We start from the raw sequence: 16147 nt of genomic DNA, 5'->3' as shown, positions 1-16147 counted from the left end.
ATCTGGCAATATCTAGAGCACCAGTTCTCCTTGATATGGGCGGCAGATAAACCACAGTTAATGTGCAAGTTTTATACTGCTAAGATGAAGGAAAAAGAGACACTCGAAAAACATTTTCATTACATGCTGCACCTTAGGGACCAACTAAAGGTAGCCAAGGTTGACATCGATACAGCCATGTTCATGGCAGCATTTGCTCGTTCTCTCACACCGTTTTACAGTGATGCGTTACCTGCGCTGGTAACAGCAAAAGACATGACTATTGAAAACATGTTTTCTACCTTAACTCATTTCAGATTGCAGAGAGAGACTCTGTCTAAGAGTTTGGTCAACTCCGCTTATACAGCGTCCGGGGATAACACTAAAAGATCAGTCACTCGTTTTGCTGGACAAAAGAAAAAGGAAAATAAATTCAACAGAATGAAAAAATTCAACAATAAATCAACAAATCCAGTGACATGCAGTCATTGTGGAATGAAGTGGCACGAAGAAAAGGATTGTCGAATCAAAAAGTTTCAGCTCAGAAAACTTCAACAACGAAACTCAGTCAATACTGCGATGCTTAAGTTGTTTGGAACCAATGACCAAACACTTGCGTCAGGAGAAAATGAGATGCCATCCGTCTTTACAGATCATGATCAGTCAGACAATGACGAACTTCCGAATACAAATGCGGACAATCAGGATATCGCCTCGGCTTATTATTCTTCCTTCGGAGGGTCCAGTTCGGACTCCTGGATGCTTGACACCGGCGCGACACAACACATGTGCAATGATATTACATCTTTTCGGTCGTTCACAAGATGGTCTGCGCACGTGAACTTTGGCGGCGAGGATACCAGAGGAAGTGTTATTGGATCTGGCGAAGTTCTTCTTCGCTTGCACGCTATCGATAATCATCCTCCTAAGCTGCTTCTCCTCCGCAACGTCTTATGTATTCCCACGCTTCGACAGAATCTGATCGCGACTTATTCTCTTGGCGAAGATGGCATCGATGTGGGTATTCACAAAAATAGGTTTCGCTTATTTCGTCATAAGGAATGTATAGGCGAATGTTTCGTCCGCAATCGACTAATGTATCTATCATGTCGCGTTCATCGATCCGCTCAGAAGGCTCAAGCCACCCTTGCTAGCTATATCAAGAGATCGGATATTAATTTGTGGCATGCTAGACTCGGTCATCTTGGCGAACAGAATATCAACAAGATGCGTACTCAACAAATGACAACAGATTTGCAGTTTCCGATTAAAGAATTGTCATTTTGTGATGCATGTCAGCAAGGCAAAGCACATGCTCAGCCGTTCACAAGTCGTGTGTCACGTTGCGACGGTCCACTTGATCGTGTTCACAGCGATGTTTGCCCTCTTCCAGTCCAATCCTTAGAAGGCTTCAAATACTTTGTGACGTTCATTGACGATGCCACCTCAATGTGCTTTGTCTACCTCCTTAAGCACAAGTCAGAGGTATTTGCACAATTCAAGATCTTTATGGCCATGACAGAAAGGCAAACTGGCAGAAAACTTAAAGAACTGCAAAGCGACAACGGCGGCGAGTATGAAAAAGAAGAATTCGTCACATATTGCCGGAGCAATGGACTGCACCTGCGACGTTCTCTTCCGTACATTCATCAGCAGAACGGATTGGCTGAGCGAATGAATCGAACGTTATGCGACAAGGAACGGAGCATGCGAGCACACGCAGGCATGCCTCCTATATTTTGGAGTGTAGCCGTGTTGCTTGCGACACATCTGCACAACATTAGTCCAACTGCAACCACGGGCTCTAAGACGCCATTCGAATTGTGGTTTAATCGAAAACCAAGTGTGGCTAAATTGCGTGTCTTTGGTTGTGTCGCTCATTATCTTGTCACTGACAGAAACAAACTACAGAAGAAGGCGGCACCAGCCATTTTTGTTGGATTTCCACCTGATCAAGCCGGATATCGTCTCTATGATCTCAAGACAAGATCCTTTCTTGTTTCGCGCAATGTCGTGTTCGACGAGGGACGGTTCTATAAAGATCTGCTTGAACCTTCACTTCACAAATCTCAAGTCAAGCCTTCTTGCTCTGACAATCCTACAGAGGAGTCAATGGGGCCACTCACACGGTCCAAGAGCCGTGCCTTGGAATCTGGATCAGATGTGGTGCAATACCAGGAGGTATCCAGACCCACACCAATACCGTCCAACTTTCGCATTGTCGTTCCAATCTTCAGACAACCGGAGCGCGTTTTAGACGCATGCAATGCGGTAGATCTTGTTATGTCTGATCCGCAGACCGTGAAACAGGCACTCACTCGGGCCGATGCTCGACAATGGATGTCCGCGTGCCGAGAAGAACTGGATTCCTTGGAACAACATAAAACTTGGATTCTGGTACGCGAGCAAGATCTGCCTGCAGATACAAAGCCAATTGGCTGTCGCTGGGTATTCAGAATCAAGAGAAAGGCCGACGGATCTTTGGATCGATATAAGGCACGCCTTGTGGCTCAAGGTTTCGCGCAACGTCCAGGCTTCGATTATGACGAGACGTTCGCTCCTGTCGCTCGCGCCAGCTCTATTAGACTTATCCTTGCCGTCGCAGCCCAACGACGAATGTTTATCCACCAGATGGATGTCAAGACTGCCTTTCTCAACGGAACACTTAATGAAGTGATATACATGCGACAACCCCCTGGGTTTGAGGCCCAGAAAGGATACGTTTGCAAGCTGAATCGAAGCCTCTATGGGCTTAAACAGGCACCTCGCTGTTGGAATAACACCTTGACTGCTGTCTTGCGCGAGGAAGGCTTTAGCCGTCTCCAGTCGGACTGGTGTGTCTTTATCAGGCAGCCTGCAACTAAAGATATGGTCATCCTAATAGTTTATGTTGACGATCTAATTGTTGCTGCCGACCGGGGACCAACGCTCGATCAAGTCAAATCCAGCTTGCGACGACGTTTCCAAATGACGGATATGGGTGAATTGAACTACTATTTAGGTATCGAAGTCGGATACAATCGTTCAACAGGGACGCTGTTCTTGTCACAAACAGGATACATACAGAACATGCTCAACCGCTATGGCATGACGACGGCCAATCCTATCAGTACTCCACTGGATCCCACTCATAAGCTAAGCATGGACCAATGCCCTAAAGATCAAGCTGAGATTGATTTAATGAAGAAGATTCCCTACAGCAACGCCGTCGGTAGCTTAATATATGCTGCCACTCATACTCGCTCTGACATTGCCACAGCCGTGGGCGTCGTCAGCAGGTATATGCAAAACCCAGGATGGGCACATTGGGTTGCCGTCAAGAGAATCTTCCGTTATCTACGTCACACACTAAGCTACGGCCAGGTATACCAACGTGACAGCTCTCTGCTGGGCTCTAGCATGCAGCTTCATGGTTATAGCGATTCAGACTGGGCAGGCTGTGCGGATACCAAACGGTCAACGCTCGGATACGCCTTCCTACTTCCCACTGGACTCGTTAGCTGGAAGTCGGCACGACAACGATCTGTCTCCCGGTCCACTGCTGAGGCAGAATACGTGGCTTTAAGCAATGCAGCTCAGGAGGGAATATATCTTCGTAAGTTTATGACTGAACTTGGTTACAAGCAGTCTGAGCCTACAGAGATCTTCGAAGACAATCAGAGCTGCATCGCCATGGTAAACAATCCTGTTCATCACGAACAGGTGAAACATATTGACATAGCATATAACTTTACCAGGGAGCATGTTCAACAGCAAGAACTCAAGATTACATATTGTCCCACAAAAGAAATGGCTGCAGACATTTTTACGAAAGGTCTAGCCTATCCGACATTCGAATACCTAAGAAATATTCTGCACGTCAACATCAAGCCATTACGGCTGGACGATAAAAAGCAGAATAAGGGGTTATAAATTGCTTTGTGATAATGACTAATGTCTATCACAATGATCTTGGGAACAAACCATCATGATAAATGTGTTACGTCAATCCTTATGCAATACACTCTTTCTCTGAACAACATTTTATACTCAATATAAATACCTATGAGTATACAGTTGTGGGGGAGTGTTGAAATATCAACTATATACTCAATAGGGTAATATAGGTGCACATAAGGAGAGTAACACTCTGCAGTGACTAAAGAATAACTCGGTACTGCAAAGACAGATCTGACGATCGAAGCTTTGCTGATGGCATGTGGCTAAACCTTGAACGTCGTGTGGGAAAGCACGAGTTGGGCATTTGAAGCCTATTGAACATTGACTCTGAACCACACTTGAGCCGCACCATCGTAAGAAAGGCCACGGCCTCACAAACAATGACCGAGACAATTCTGCAGAACGATGGGATAATACAGTTACCAGTCCGGTCTCATGATAATGTGCTTTTGGACATGAGACTTTATTTCTTTTTGACTGACGTCAGAAAGAGTCTGATGATTGATCATCGTTACCTGATACATTGCTTGGTAACATCACCTGCTGATGTAATTGAAAATCATTACTAGTTAAAGATCAGCAGTTACGACATGGATTGTCAAATGATCAATCATCGGTGACGTCCAGATTTGGGTCACAGAAAGCCTATTTTTCTGAAGTGCAAATTCTTGTATATTTAAAGACCTCTTAATTCCCTTGGGACCGGATGATCAATAAGATCAACGGATCACCACAAACCCCTCATTGTTGTTCACAACTTCCACTCGCTCATAAAACTTTCAAACATCGCAAAAACTTTTCCCCTTCACGAATCGCACACATAACTCTCGAATATACTCCGCTTCTTGGGCATCTCGGATCTCGAATCAGACGAGCAAGTTGACGAATAAAATATCGACGGATTCTGCGCGGCCCGGCCACCAGGAGCGAAATACTTTCCGAATTCAGAATTATTCGGATATATTCCTTGGTCAGTAGTAAATAGCGACTAGGTTTAGTGTTCACTGGCGAGGTTTGCGCACAATTCCTCACCGAGTTGCCAGAATAAAAAGAAGGCAATATGGGTTTATGTAAAGAACTCCCACATTAACACAAGACTAGTCGAGGCAGTCCTAATACCTATCTAAATTATGCAGATATCTTAGTCGCTCAGCAGGTTTGGTCCCTGCAATTGTCCTATTTGCTCTAAGGTGGTAAGACCCCTGAATCTATGGGCCAATGACTCCGACATGTTTCGAATCCGACCAATTCGCTATCCAACAGCCACTATTTGATGCCCTCTTCAGCTTCTTTCATTCCTACTTTTTCCTCACCCTTGATGCTTTGATCTAGCTTTCCAACTACCTCCAAGCACCTTCCAGTAACACCTCCAATCATGTCGCTACTGACAATCGCCAAAACATCTTCTGTCGATTTCGTGGCTTCTACGGTACGGTTTTACCATTAGGATTCCGTGATTTGAGAGAAAGCTAATGGTAAACAGGGCCATATTGTCGAAACAATCCCTCTCGGTGCCTTGGCGCCAACAGTCGGTGACGACTTCGTATGTACTCCCGTTAGCAATCCTCAGATCCTGGTCTCTAACTATGGCAGTAGAATCGCGCGTCTCACTCAACCATCGTCGTTCAGGCACCTACAGCCATACAGCGAACGACTGTCCATGCCCAGACGCAGAACACTTCGTCTCCAGATAAGCGCGACCGGGACAATGAAGACCACAACCACAACCTTCGAGTGCCGGTTCCGGTTTGGGAAACGGAAGAACAAATCACTGACTATACGTACGCTTAAACAATGGCTTCGCAAGCACTTAAAGATTACGCCCGACGTAGCAAAGGCGACAAAGGCGTACGCGAAATCGTCGAAGAAGCGTAACATCTTATCGCGGTTGTTCCACAAGGAGATTGCTTTGGACAGTAAACAAAATACCGTGCATGATATATTGCAGCACGAAGTTGATGAGGCTGGAACTTCAATTCCGACTTTGCCAACCATCGAACTAGTTTGTACCGGAATGGATGATAATGCCGCCTCCGGGGCTGCTGTTAGGGCCAACGGGCCTGCTGTTAAGGGCTCCTCCTCCCTCGAACTTGAAACGAAACACAAGAAGATTCCGGAAGACGGTGTCTTGGGCAACGCTATTCCTCCAAGGCTCTTGGACTATGTGATTTGGAATATTGCAGACCAACCTGCAGAAGCATCCATTGCAGATGCACCACGAGCTTATGAAGTTGGTGATACGACCTTCATGGCGTAATTCGAGTTTCCGAAAGAAACTGCTGTTGAACGCGGTAGCGACCATGCTACTGCAACAAGCACTGTGCCACTCGCGTCTGCGACTGTATCTTCAGTCGTTGAGCAATGTCCCTATCATTGGAATATATCTAACGATGTGGTTTTGCTGAAGAAAACATGCCCAGCCTTTTTGCAAATCCGGCACATCCGGCACAACACGAACTTATTATTACTCCCACTCCCGCCGACACAGCAACCGAGACGTACACAGAGTCCACAAGTCTGCAAGGATATCTGTTTACTACCGATTCTGATTATTGTGATTTGAAAATGCTGGAGCGTAGTGAGACCTCGACGGCCGTTACAAGCCACGACGGCACTCACACCGCTCTTCAGGGTGACGGTAAGCAGGTCGCCAAATTGAAACAGTACACGACCGCTCTTAAGGAGGAGCCACATCCTGTGGAATATAATGTGACTGACGTCCCTATCACGTATTGCATTGACGCCGATATTTCTTTCACAAACATGTTATCGCGCCCATACTCCCCGGTCCCTGAGCAAAAGGCCAATATTGAAATCGCCGCCATTGCAGTGGATTCGGAGGATATGTGTGCCAATTCCAACGAGATTCTCGTTGTCTCCGATGTCTTGTATACGGACCTAGTCTACGGACCAAACTTCTTCAATCATTCAACTCCAAGGGAGGAGTCGACCCCGGCTTCAACTCCGACGACGCCAATATGGTCTACCGCATCATCACCGATGTCACCGACTCCGACGACGCCGATTGAGGCATGTGATGATACGGTTGTTGCTGCTGAGGCGGATGTATATGGTCCGGAATGGTGTTTACGCGATCCGCAGGACGATAGAGACGGTTCAAATGTGTCCGTGTCTTCTTCCATTGCTGCTCCTACTACTGCAGCTGCTGTGGGTCCATCAGTTGCTGTTAATGGCGAGACTACAACAAATATTACTGTACCTGTGACTGACGACGCTGGTAACCTGGCCACGAAATTGCCGGAATTTGTCCAGTATCCTACTCCCGTCAGCACGGAAGTCCCCCTTCGCACCGCTTCCATGGGTGACTGCAATCAAATTGTCACGTTGGAACAGTGCACAACCGCTCCTGAAGAGGAGCCACGTTGGGTGGAATATAATGAGAATAGTGACGTTCCTATCCCGTATTGGATTGATACGGATATATCGTTCACGGATCATTTAAACCGGCCATACATCCCGGTCCCTGAGCATGAGTACAATATTCATACTGCTGCTACTCCAGCGGAGGTGAAGGACACATGTGCCAACCCGGCCGAGGTTGTGGTCGCCTCCAATGTCTCGTCAACGGACCTACTTCATGGACACCTATCCAGCAATACTTCAACTCCTACTGAGGTCCCGACGCCTTCCTCTCTGTCGACGCATGAATCTCTTTACCACACTTCCGAATGTGAGGGCGAGCAAATTACCAATTTGGATCAGTGCACCACCGCTCCTGAGGAGGAGCCACGTTGGGTGGAATATAATGAGAATAGTGACGTTCCTGTCCCGTATTGGATTGACATGGATATATCGTTCACCGACCATTTAAACCGGCCATATACCCCCCCCTGTGAGCGCGAGCCCAACGTTGCGCTTCAAGCGGCTTCCGACGCTGATGGCAAGCAAATTGCCAATTTGGACCTGTGCACCGCTACTGATGAGGAGCCACGTTGGGTGGAATATAATGAGAACAGTGACGTTCCTATCCCGTATTGGATTGATACGGATATATCGTTTACGGATCATTTAAACCGGCCGTATACCCTGGTCCATGAACACGAATCCAACGTTCCTACCGCTATTACTCCAGGGGAGGCGCAGGACAAATGTGTCATTCCCGAAGTCTTCGCGTCCGATGTGTCGTTTACGACGCTCCTTCATGGACCCCGATCGGGCAATAATTCAATTCCAAGTGAGGTTTTAACAGCGACCTCGAGTCCGACAGTCCCTTTGACGAGGTCCAGCGAATCGTCGCCAATATCTCTGATTGCTACGACTCTTATTGACGGGTACGATGATACAATTGCTTGTGGTGAGATGGAGCCGTTTGCTGACAGTCTGTTCGTAAATAGTCCGGACCGGTGTTCGTACTTACCCCGGTCCGATAGATGCTGTTATAATGATTCTGTATCTGGTTCTGCTGACACTGCTACTACTACTACTGCTGCCGCTGGTGCTGCCTTTGCTGCTCCGCCTATGGCTACGACTGCCGGTGCTGCTTCTCCTAAGAACGGGAGTTATCAAACTGACACTGCTGCGCCTGTGGCTGAATACCATAATGTTGTTTTCCCCGCAGGACATCGGTCTGCAATTATGTGTCTTTCGCCCGGGCAAGATGTCGAATCCCAGGACCATAATCAGGTCGCACCATCTCGATTCGCTATACGTACGCTTTCCCGCGTCAACTCAGTTCTAGCATCGCCTTTTTTCTCTTCACCGGACACTAAAGATTCCATGTCGGATATTTTGTCCTCATTCCCGACTTCTATCCGTCTGGAGCTAATCTCGGATTTGAATAATAAGGAAATATTTCATGGCACATGCGACCATGCAAATCCGACCGGCTGCGGAAACTGCGCGGACAAATTAGATTACTTACAGCGAATGAGGTCCGCGACCGTCGCAGGAACTTGCAATGGCGCAGATGGGAAGGTAACTGTGGCCAAGGCCAGGGAAATTGTTTTGCAGGTGAGGAAATATTGAAAAGTTTCTTTCTCTGTTTAGCTGTAAGTGCAACTTTAGTTGGCAATGAATATATTATGTTTTCTTGTGACTTGTAAAGGGACTAAAGCCCCAATGACAGGGTAAAATTGTGAGTATCATACAGATAATACAAAGGAAAATATTGTGTTTAAACCCAGGAACGAAGCGGGCTTATATTACGCGTCGTCGAACGTTGAACGGTCTCGGAGACAAGAACTTACTTCTCCGTCACTTAACCAGCAGCGACAACACAAAATGCCATAACCGCTAGACTTCCAATGCGCTTCTGTTAATTGCGCACTTCTCGAACTCTGGAAGTCCCTCCCCGGCAGTATCCTGAGAATCGCCATTAGCAATTGTTCAAGAAATTCAGTCCAAAGTGTGGCTCATAATTTCGCTCGTTGCCACCTCAGCGACGGTTACTCGCGTCTTTGACTGTTCACATATCGAAATCCAAATTAACAGATTATTTATTTAATATCCAATTTCGAATTTAGATTTATTCATATATAATCAGTTTCCGTTTTGATAAGTAATCGTACTTTCAATGCACTGATCATTGGAGAGTGCGGGCACACTTCGTACTATTCGACATGAAGGACTGGTGGCATGGACATTGTCTTATACTAGCCGAATCAGTCCTAATACCTGAAATTATTCGAGCTGGTACCTCACTTCCTTACCAGGATTCGGTCCTTGCACTAGTCCCAATTGCTGCAACGCGGTTAGCGCCCCTTCTTCGCCCGTCTCGTCCACGATCTTGCCATCACGGAGTGTAAAGATTGTCGTGTCAGAGAAATACATCTCTTTTCCCGTATTTGGGCTAGCCATGTTCCCACAGCAAGATCATCGAACAGCGCCGGTATACTTGCCCCCGCCGATCCAACGCCCGACAACATACGGCCCTTCGGCAATCAAAGGATGTTGATAGGCACGGAAAGAAATATTCGGAAATGCCTGTTCAATCATAAGCAAGTAATCTCTGTCGAACGAATAAAAAAAGAACCTCCTTAAATTCCGACAGCATGCTCTTAGCAGCTTCCTTGCCCTTCCACGGGCCTTGCATGGAATAATTAATCACAAAATCATCGGAACATAGCTTGTCGACAATGTCCAAATTTGCCTTGCCCCAGTAATGCTCGAAGTACTCGGCGACCATTGCTTTGTTCTGCTCCTCGATGGAGGACATTGCGTCGGTCGAAACGAAGACGGCACACTGGGTCGTCTGCTGAGTGCTGAGGGTCTGAAGCGCTGAATTCCCGCTGAAACACAAATTGCGAATACATCCTACAGGACTGCATGGCTATAAATATTGGAGTGTATGTCTAGCAAATTACCCCAACTTAGCAGGAATCGTGATCGTGTGGAGTTATAAAGTTTAATTGGCGGCGATGACGTAGTTGAACTGGAACTGTCAAACCAGGGGCGTGGCACGCGGTGCTGCCATTGGCCACTTCGACTACAATTTACTAATTCGATGGCAACTCGTCATAGACATATTGCAATCTCTCTTGGCTAAGCCTGTTACTGGTCATATCAAGTACAGATCCGGTTCCAGGATGCGCGCAGATCTTCTCCTGCAGTGCCACCAGACTTTGTCGTTACATATCCGCCTCGAGAGTCCATCCCTCCAGCGGCGCACTTCACCATGTCATTTCTCACAGCATCTAGTCGCTGGGTGGCCGTAATAAAGCGTGACGCCTCAGCAGAGGGGCATTTTGTCTATTGTGTTAAGTCGACAGGTATCTATTGTCGACCAAATTGCGGTGCCAGGCTCGCTCGAAAGGCAAACGTCGAATTCCACAGTTCACCCGCGGACGCGGCAGCTGCTGGCTACCGGCCATGCAAACGCTGCAAACCTGACCTGAATGAGGGATATGATGTACGTACACGAGTAGTGGAGCGGGTGTGCGAACGTATTCGCAATGTGGGTGGCGACATTAAGTTGTGGGAACTGGCGGACGAGATGGGTTGGACACCGAGTTATTTACACCGCGTCTTCAAGCGGAAAATGGGCGTCACGCCAAAGCGCTATGCGGATAGGTTAAAGGGAGATGAGGCACACTGCTTCAATGGGGGAGAGATTGATCTAGGGAAACCGCAGAACCGCGGCAAAGGGGGTTCCGCTCATTATGATAGCGGCAGTTCGGACTTGACTATCTCGGCCAAACCCCTTTGCGACGGGTTGGCAACGACTGTTGGCCCAGAACATGACTGTGAAACCAATTCGTCGCAAAATATACCGCCTATTACCGGAGAACATCCTAGACTTACTGTTGCTGTCAATTTTGTGGACTTCGATACATTTTTGGATCAACCTCATACAGGTCTACCAAGCGACTCTATTGACGGAGTGGAGATCGACTCACTGTTCGATGAAAAATGGCCCTCTATCAGTGATACAGAGCGAGCAGAAGAAAACTCAGCGGCGACCGGAGTGGACTTGGGTAGCTTAGAAACATCTTTATATCCGTTTAATTGGATGTTTCCTGCTAGCCCTGGTGTGTATTTGAACTTGATGGAATAATAATAATGCGTCATTGGCAAGACCGATGATTGCGATTATGAAGTCGTTATGATGTGGGAAGCTGCGAAAGAGTCGGCAAGTGGTCCAGTGTTTCTTGAAATCATTTTCAGGAATTGTATGTTATGAACTTGCCCAACCTTCGCAGGTTGCTATTGGTTGCAATTTTGTCTGGGTCCTCGAGAGTATGAAGGAAATAAGATATGCCCAGTGTCATGTGAATGAGCAGCACGGAAGAGGCGAAGAGTGGGCTCTACAAGTATTAAAGGGAGAACCTGGCGCCGCGCCAGTGATGATGACGTCGCGTGGCAACGCCTGCTGAACGCGTCAATGTCCTCCCTCCGTGGTAGGGGGCGCACAAATCGACTTCAGAAGTGGGCAGGGATGGAGCGCCATAACGCATACGCAATCATGTGGATGGGGCACGGTTATGTTTAAATGTTTGTAGGCTCTATATTAATGGCAATCACGTTACATTCCTAATCCCAGCTGTGGACTTGGGAAGGCGTTGAATTCGTTGAGAATGAACGTAGGCGTTGGAGAACTAGGCCGTCGAGCGAAGGGAAGGGGGCCGCTAATTGCACTCTCACAATACCGGAAAGTATGTATGAAGGATGCAGGGCCAACTCTCGCGGCTGAGACCAATAAGAACGAGAACTGTATTCGAACAATGTCGTCACATGCCCGAATAGTGACTACCCAAGCCTACGCTAGCCCGGAAGGACTCGGTTGAATTTGTGCCTTGCATTACAATTTTCCGGTGCGGCTGCAGAGAAGCCCTTGCCTCGCACTAGCATCTGCCTTTCTCGGTGCCTGACTCGAAAACACGGTCTCTAATATGCAAAGCTCCCAGACTGTGATGCACATACCATGAACAAAGCTCAACAATCCTGACTTTTGGAGCCTGAAGAGTGTTTTTCCTAGTAGGTTTCGCCGGCTTACCCCAAGTTGGCTTGGAATAGCGGGACGCCCTGTCTGAGCAGAGTTTAGACATGCGAGCCTTTCGTCTAGCTTGAAGCGCCGTGATCGCGGAAATTGGATTCTTCCGGGTTGATGTCTAATAACAAGGTCACAGCACCGATGCAGGAACTCGTGGAGAAAGTACGAGACTGTGGGCTTGACTGTATAGCATGTATCAAGTAAAGACAAAAACACCCCAGACTGGGGTTGTCGAATATTGTCCAGTGAACAATAATAGTGAGCCCGCACTCACAGTCCGCGGGATGTTATACTTGGTGCTGACGCGCCAATATGTAGAGATGTGGCCATAAACGTTTACGCTCGGCGCCATTGGCACCAGGAGAGAGATACGAAGCTAAGGGATGGAAAGGGGGCGCGAAGTTGGGCGATCTTTGCATCTCCCAGTTCGCTCCAAGTCGTGTTTCAGCGGCGAATGAACCCTGCTGAGCTTGGTAGGCAGTCGTGATTACCGACGTGGGATTCCGAGATGAGGCTGTATTTCGCGAGAATGCTCTCCAAGCCGGCTGCCTCACAGCCGTCGATAATTGTGTAACAGGCGTGTAACACTGGCTTGCCCACTGATGCGCCGCAGCAGATAGCAAGCGAGCCTACATATCGCATTTGGTGAGGCCGATCGCGCAGTGGAACAATCAGACCACAAATGGTGGTGCGCATTTCGCCCGTCTTAGTTCACAGATCGCAACCATCGAGGGGCGGGCGCTGCAGATTGAAGAGTCGCGGAAAGGGAGTTGCCCGCTGGCGGTCAGCGAATATATGACTACAGGCGCCCCGAATATTCTTCGGCAGTGCAGAGAAGTAGGCTGCAACCAAACATCGCGAGCACAAAGTACGCAGTGCAGTTGATGGAGAGGTAGAGAGTTGTCCCTCGTTTAAACTACTATTTGTATTGTACATCTCGTCGCTCGTTTATACACTTTCATCCAAGGTGAGTTTGGAAACTGATGTTGAGCACAAACTGCCTGTGCAATCCATCCCTCGCATCTGGCCTTGCGTCGGCGCTGGTGGTGATGGTGATGGGGAACGCGGGGATGGCGGTGAGCCCCCTTGCGTGGACCATTTTGCTTCCTTGCGTTGGACGACGCGTTTGTCCCAACGCGTCTGATGGGCGCGTCGCGCGTGTGTCGCGTCGGGGTCGGCAGCGAAGTTCAGATGAGAATATTTCTGCGCATGCCAGGCTAACGTCGTGATAGGAACAATTCTGTACGATAGCCGCGGCTGAAGGTAGTCAGTGTTACACAAGACTGGTTTGCACGCGGATCGGATCGAGGTCGCACAAGATCGATTGAGTGTGGATGTGGTGGGTGACACTAACGTCGCTCGCTACATTCTTTGCCCACATTCCTGCGCTTCTCTTCTGCGCAGCCATCGTCATCACCGGCCACCGGCCACCGACAGACGAACTGAACGAGCAGCACCACAGATACGGCCGTGTGCCACTGTGCACACTCGTACTGCTCTCGACTAGTCCAAATTCTATCTACTACTCAACTCAGCGGGCTTGTTGTCCATCCAACAAACTCTATCCGCATTCCTCGCCGCAAGGTAATTAGTCCCCTTCGTTTCCTTCTGCATCGCTATGCCGCTCTGGCACGCGCTAATGCTACTTTGACTTTGCTGCTCCTTCCGTCATGCTCGTGCCTCCGACGCTCTGCTAACCTTCTCCTGCGTCTCCAGACAAAACTCTACGTCCTTGCGTCGCCATCGTCGGCTGTCTTATAACCAGTCCGTCCCGCCAAATTCCGACTCGTCCCATCGTCTCAAGGTCATCGCGTCGTTTGTTGCTTCCGTTCAGTCGTTCATTCATTCGTCGTTGCTTCGTTGCCATTGTTCTGTCGTTCTTTTTGCTTTGGCACACCACAAGTCGCTCCTTCCTGAGCTTGTTTGTTCGTCGTTCTTTCCCAGTCACTCGAATCTCGCGCGTATTTTAGTCATTCATTACAGCAACTTTGTGTTTGCAATCGCACTCGACGCGTAAATCTATCGACAGGACCTATACACCCCCATTTCAATTCATTCACAATGTACACTGAATCTTCCTATCCAATGTCGCCGGCTGAGTCGACCATCTGCTCTGCAAAGCAGCTCCGTGCCTCGCGTCTTGAGGAAATCGAACGTCGTCAGGTCGAGAAAATGGAGGACGAGTACAAGGACGAAATTGCTGCTCACCAAAAAGTTATGGAGGTATGTCTCTGTTTGACGCGTTCTGCGTTACATTTCGGACGCGTTTTTTACTCACCTCTCCATGCTTAGATGGCAACCGTGCTCGACGTCAACATGATGGATCTGCAACCCGAACTCGAGTGGCACATGCGGCCATACCTGCTGGATTTCCTAGTTGAGTCGCATCTGTCCCTCCGGCTCCAACCCCAGACCCTCTTCCTCGCCGTCAATCTGATTGATCGGTACTGCTCGCGACGCGTTGTTTTCAAGAAGCACTACCAGCTTGTCGGATGCGCTGCCCTGTGGATCGCGGCAAAGTATGAAGACAAGAAGGATCGCGTTCCGACCGTTCGCGAGCTCAAAATCATGTGCTGCGACGCGTATGAGGAGGATATGTTTGTGCAGATGGAGGGCCACGTTCTGAGTACGCTCGAGTGGAACATCGGCCATCCTACTGTCGACACTTTCCTCAAGCAGATTCTTCAATGCAACTGCTACCCCAGTCTCGAACACCTCGCGCTTTATCTCTGCGAGATTAGTCTCTTTCACAAGTCTTTCCTCGGATTCCCTCCGTCTGTTATCGCGTCCGCCGCTCACATTGTTGCGCAGCACCTCCTCATGAACCGCACTGGCGTTTTCACTCATGTGTCCCCTGCTACATCGCCGGACATCTCGCACTGCGTGTCACTTCTCTCACAGTATATCCTCCACCCACCGTCGCAATCCCTCCAGAAGAAGTACTCGTCGTCTGTCTTCTCTCAGGTAGCGCTCATTCTCCAAGACTTTGTCGTCCGCCAGCAGCACTCCGTCTCTGCCTTGCCACCAACGCCACCACCGTCGTCAGAGTCGCCGGTGCCACAACAGTTTGATCGCAACACCGTCATGATCGATGCATTCCGAGAATCGGCAGCATACATCACCCCGCCATGTTCGCCGGACGAGGCGTGCCCAGCCGCCTATCAAGAGTTACCAACGCCTTGCTAGAACGCTACTATTGCTTGCAGCATCACTATCCACGACCGTGCTCGAGCGTGTATATCTATCTATAATGTGCTATTTTATGTACAAATCATGAGTTTTCTTTAAATCGTACTAGGGATCTATGGGCTTTTTTTTCTCTGATTTATCCAAAAAGAGGACGCATTTTCATTTGATGGGATCATTTCTTGCGAGTAATATGTAATTTTCTTCTGTGTCATATTTTTCATGTTTTTATTTTTTTTTGTCTTTATGGGTTCTAGAATGACATGTGTGTTTTATGTACTGCTGACGTCTACAACTTGTCCTTTCCGGTGTTAGGTCCTTTTTTTTCTCTATATTTTCTCCAGAATATTTTTTTGCGTTTGCATATTAGTATGGGAAATTTTTTGTATCTCTTCTTCGCTCACGGAAAATGAGTATGGACTACTCACGGCCTTATGTTAAATGTATTTATCATGAAAGACTTTTATTATGTGATATTCTAGTCATATTGCCAATGAATTATTATTGCAGACTGCACAATTGTCGGTGTTCGGGGAAATGCGCTTTGCTATTTTGCTGTGTTCCGGACAGGTATGGCCTCACTTTCGGTATTCG

At 48.1% G+C, this 16147-nt stretch overlaps 6 protein-coding genes across 6 annotated transcripts; 5 read left to right on the top strand and 1 right to left on the bottom strand.

The window, feature by feature from the left end:
• Positions 1-5293: 5293 nt before the first annotated feature.
• Positions 5294-6175, top strand: POJ06DRAFT_271464 (uncharacterized protein; the record flags this gene model as incomplete). Its single annotated transcript, XM_056189507.1, has 4 exons — positions 5294-5347; positions 5402-5461; positions 5515-5652; positions 5735-6175. The coding sequence occupies 4 exons, from the start codon at positions 5294-5296 to the stop codon at positions 6173-6175; spliced, it is 693 nt and encodes a 230-aa protein (XP_056040544.1).
• Positions 6123-8992, top strand: POJ06DRAFT_39489 (uncharacterized protein). The gene is made up of 2 exons (XM_056190973.1): positions 6123-8210; positions 8274-8992. The coding sequence occupies exons 1-2, from the start codon at positions 6331-6333 to the stop codon at positions 8902-8904; spliced, it is 2511 nt and encodes an 836-aa protein (XP_056040543.1). The 5' UTR covers positions 6123-6330; the 3' UTR covers positions 8905-8992.
• A 566-nt stretch (positions 8993-9558) lies between these two features.
• POJ06DRAFT_278600 (uncharacterized protein) lies at positions 9559-10253 on the bottom strand (the record flags this gene model as incomplete). Its single annotated transcript, XM_056189750.1, has 3 exons — positions 9911-10253; positions 9773-9861; positions 9559-9727 (listed from the first exon to the last, which is right to left on the bottom strand). The coding sequence occupies exons 1-3, from the start codon at positions 10091-10093 to the stop codon at positions 9559-9561; spliced, it is 441 nt and encodes a 146-aa protein (XP_056040542.1). The 5' UTR covers positions 10094-10253.
• Positions 10254-10364: 111 nt separating this feature from the next.
• Positions 10365-11923, top strand: POJ06DRAFT_262486 (uncharacterized protein). The gene has a single exon (XM_056188752.1). It carries the CDS (start codon positions 10553-10555, stop codon positions 11429-11431), a length of 879 nt encoding a protein of 292 aa, XP_056040541.1. The 5' UTR covers positions 10365-10552; the 3' UTR covers positions 11432-11923.
• Positions 11924-13502: 1579 nt separating this feature from the next.
• POJ06DRAFT_39456 (uncharacterized protein) lies at positions 13503-14500 on the top strand. Its single transcript, XM_056190972.1, has 2 exons — positions 13503-13951; positions 14084-14500. Exons 1-2 carry the CDS (start codon positions 13702-13704, stop codon positions 14335-14337), a joined length of 504 nt encoding a protein of 167 aa, XP_056040540.1. The 5' UTR covers positions 13503-13701; the 3' UTR covers positions 14338-14500.
• On the top strand, positions 14453-15553 carry POJ06DRAFT_203016 (cyclin-like protein; the record flags this gene model as incomplete). The annotated part of the gene is made up of 2 exons (XM_056185302.1): positions 14453-14590; positions 14660-15553. 2 exons carry the CDS (start codon positions 14453-14455, stop codon positions 15551-15553), a joined length of 1032 nt encoding a protein of 343 aa, XP_056040539.1.
• Between the last annotated feature and the right edge of the window lie 594 nt (positions 15554-16147).

The sequence above is a fragment of the Lipomyces tetrasporus genome (genome assembly GCF_029532465.1).
Source record: "Lipomyces tetrasporus strain NRRL Y-64009 chromosome Unknown POJ06scaffold_12, whole genome shotgun sequence".
Taxonomy (NCBI): Eukaryota; Fungi; Ascomycota; class Lipomycetes; order Lipomycetales; family Lipomycetaceae; genus Lipomyces; species Lipomyces tetrasporus.
Note: the sequence above shows the minus strand (reverse complement) of the source record. Positions and strands in the feature narration are given on the sequence as shown.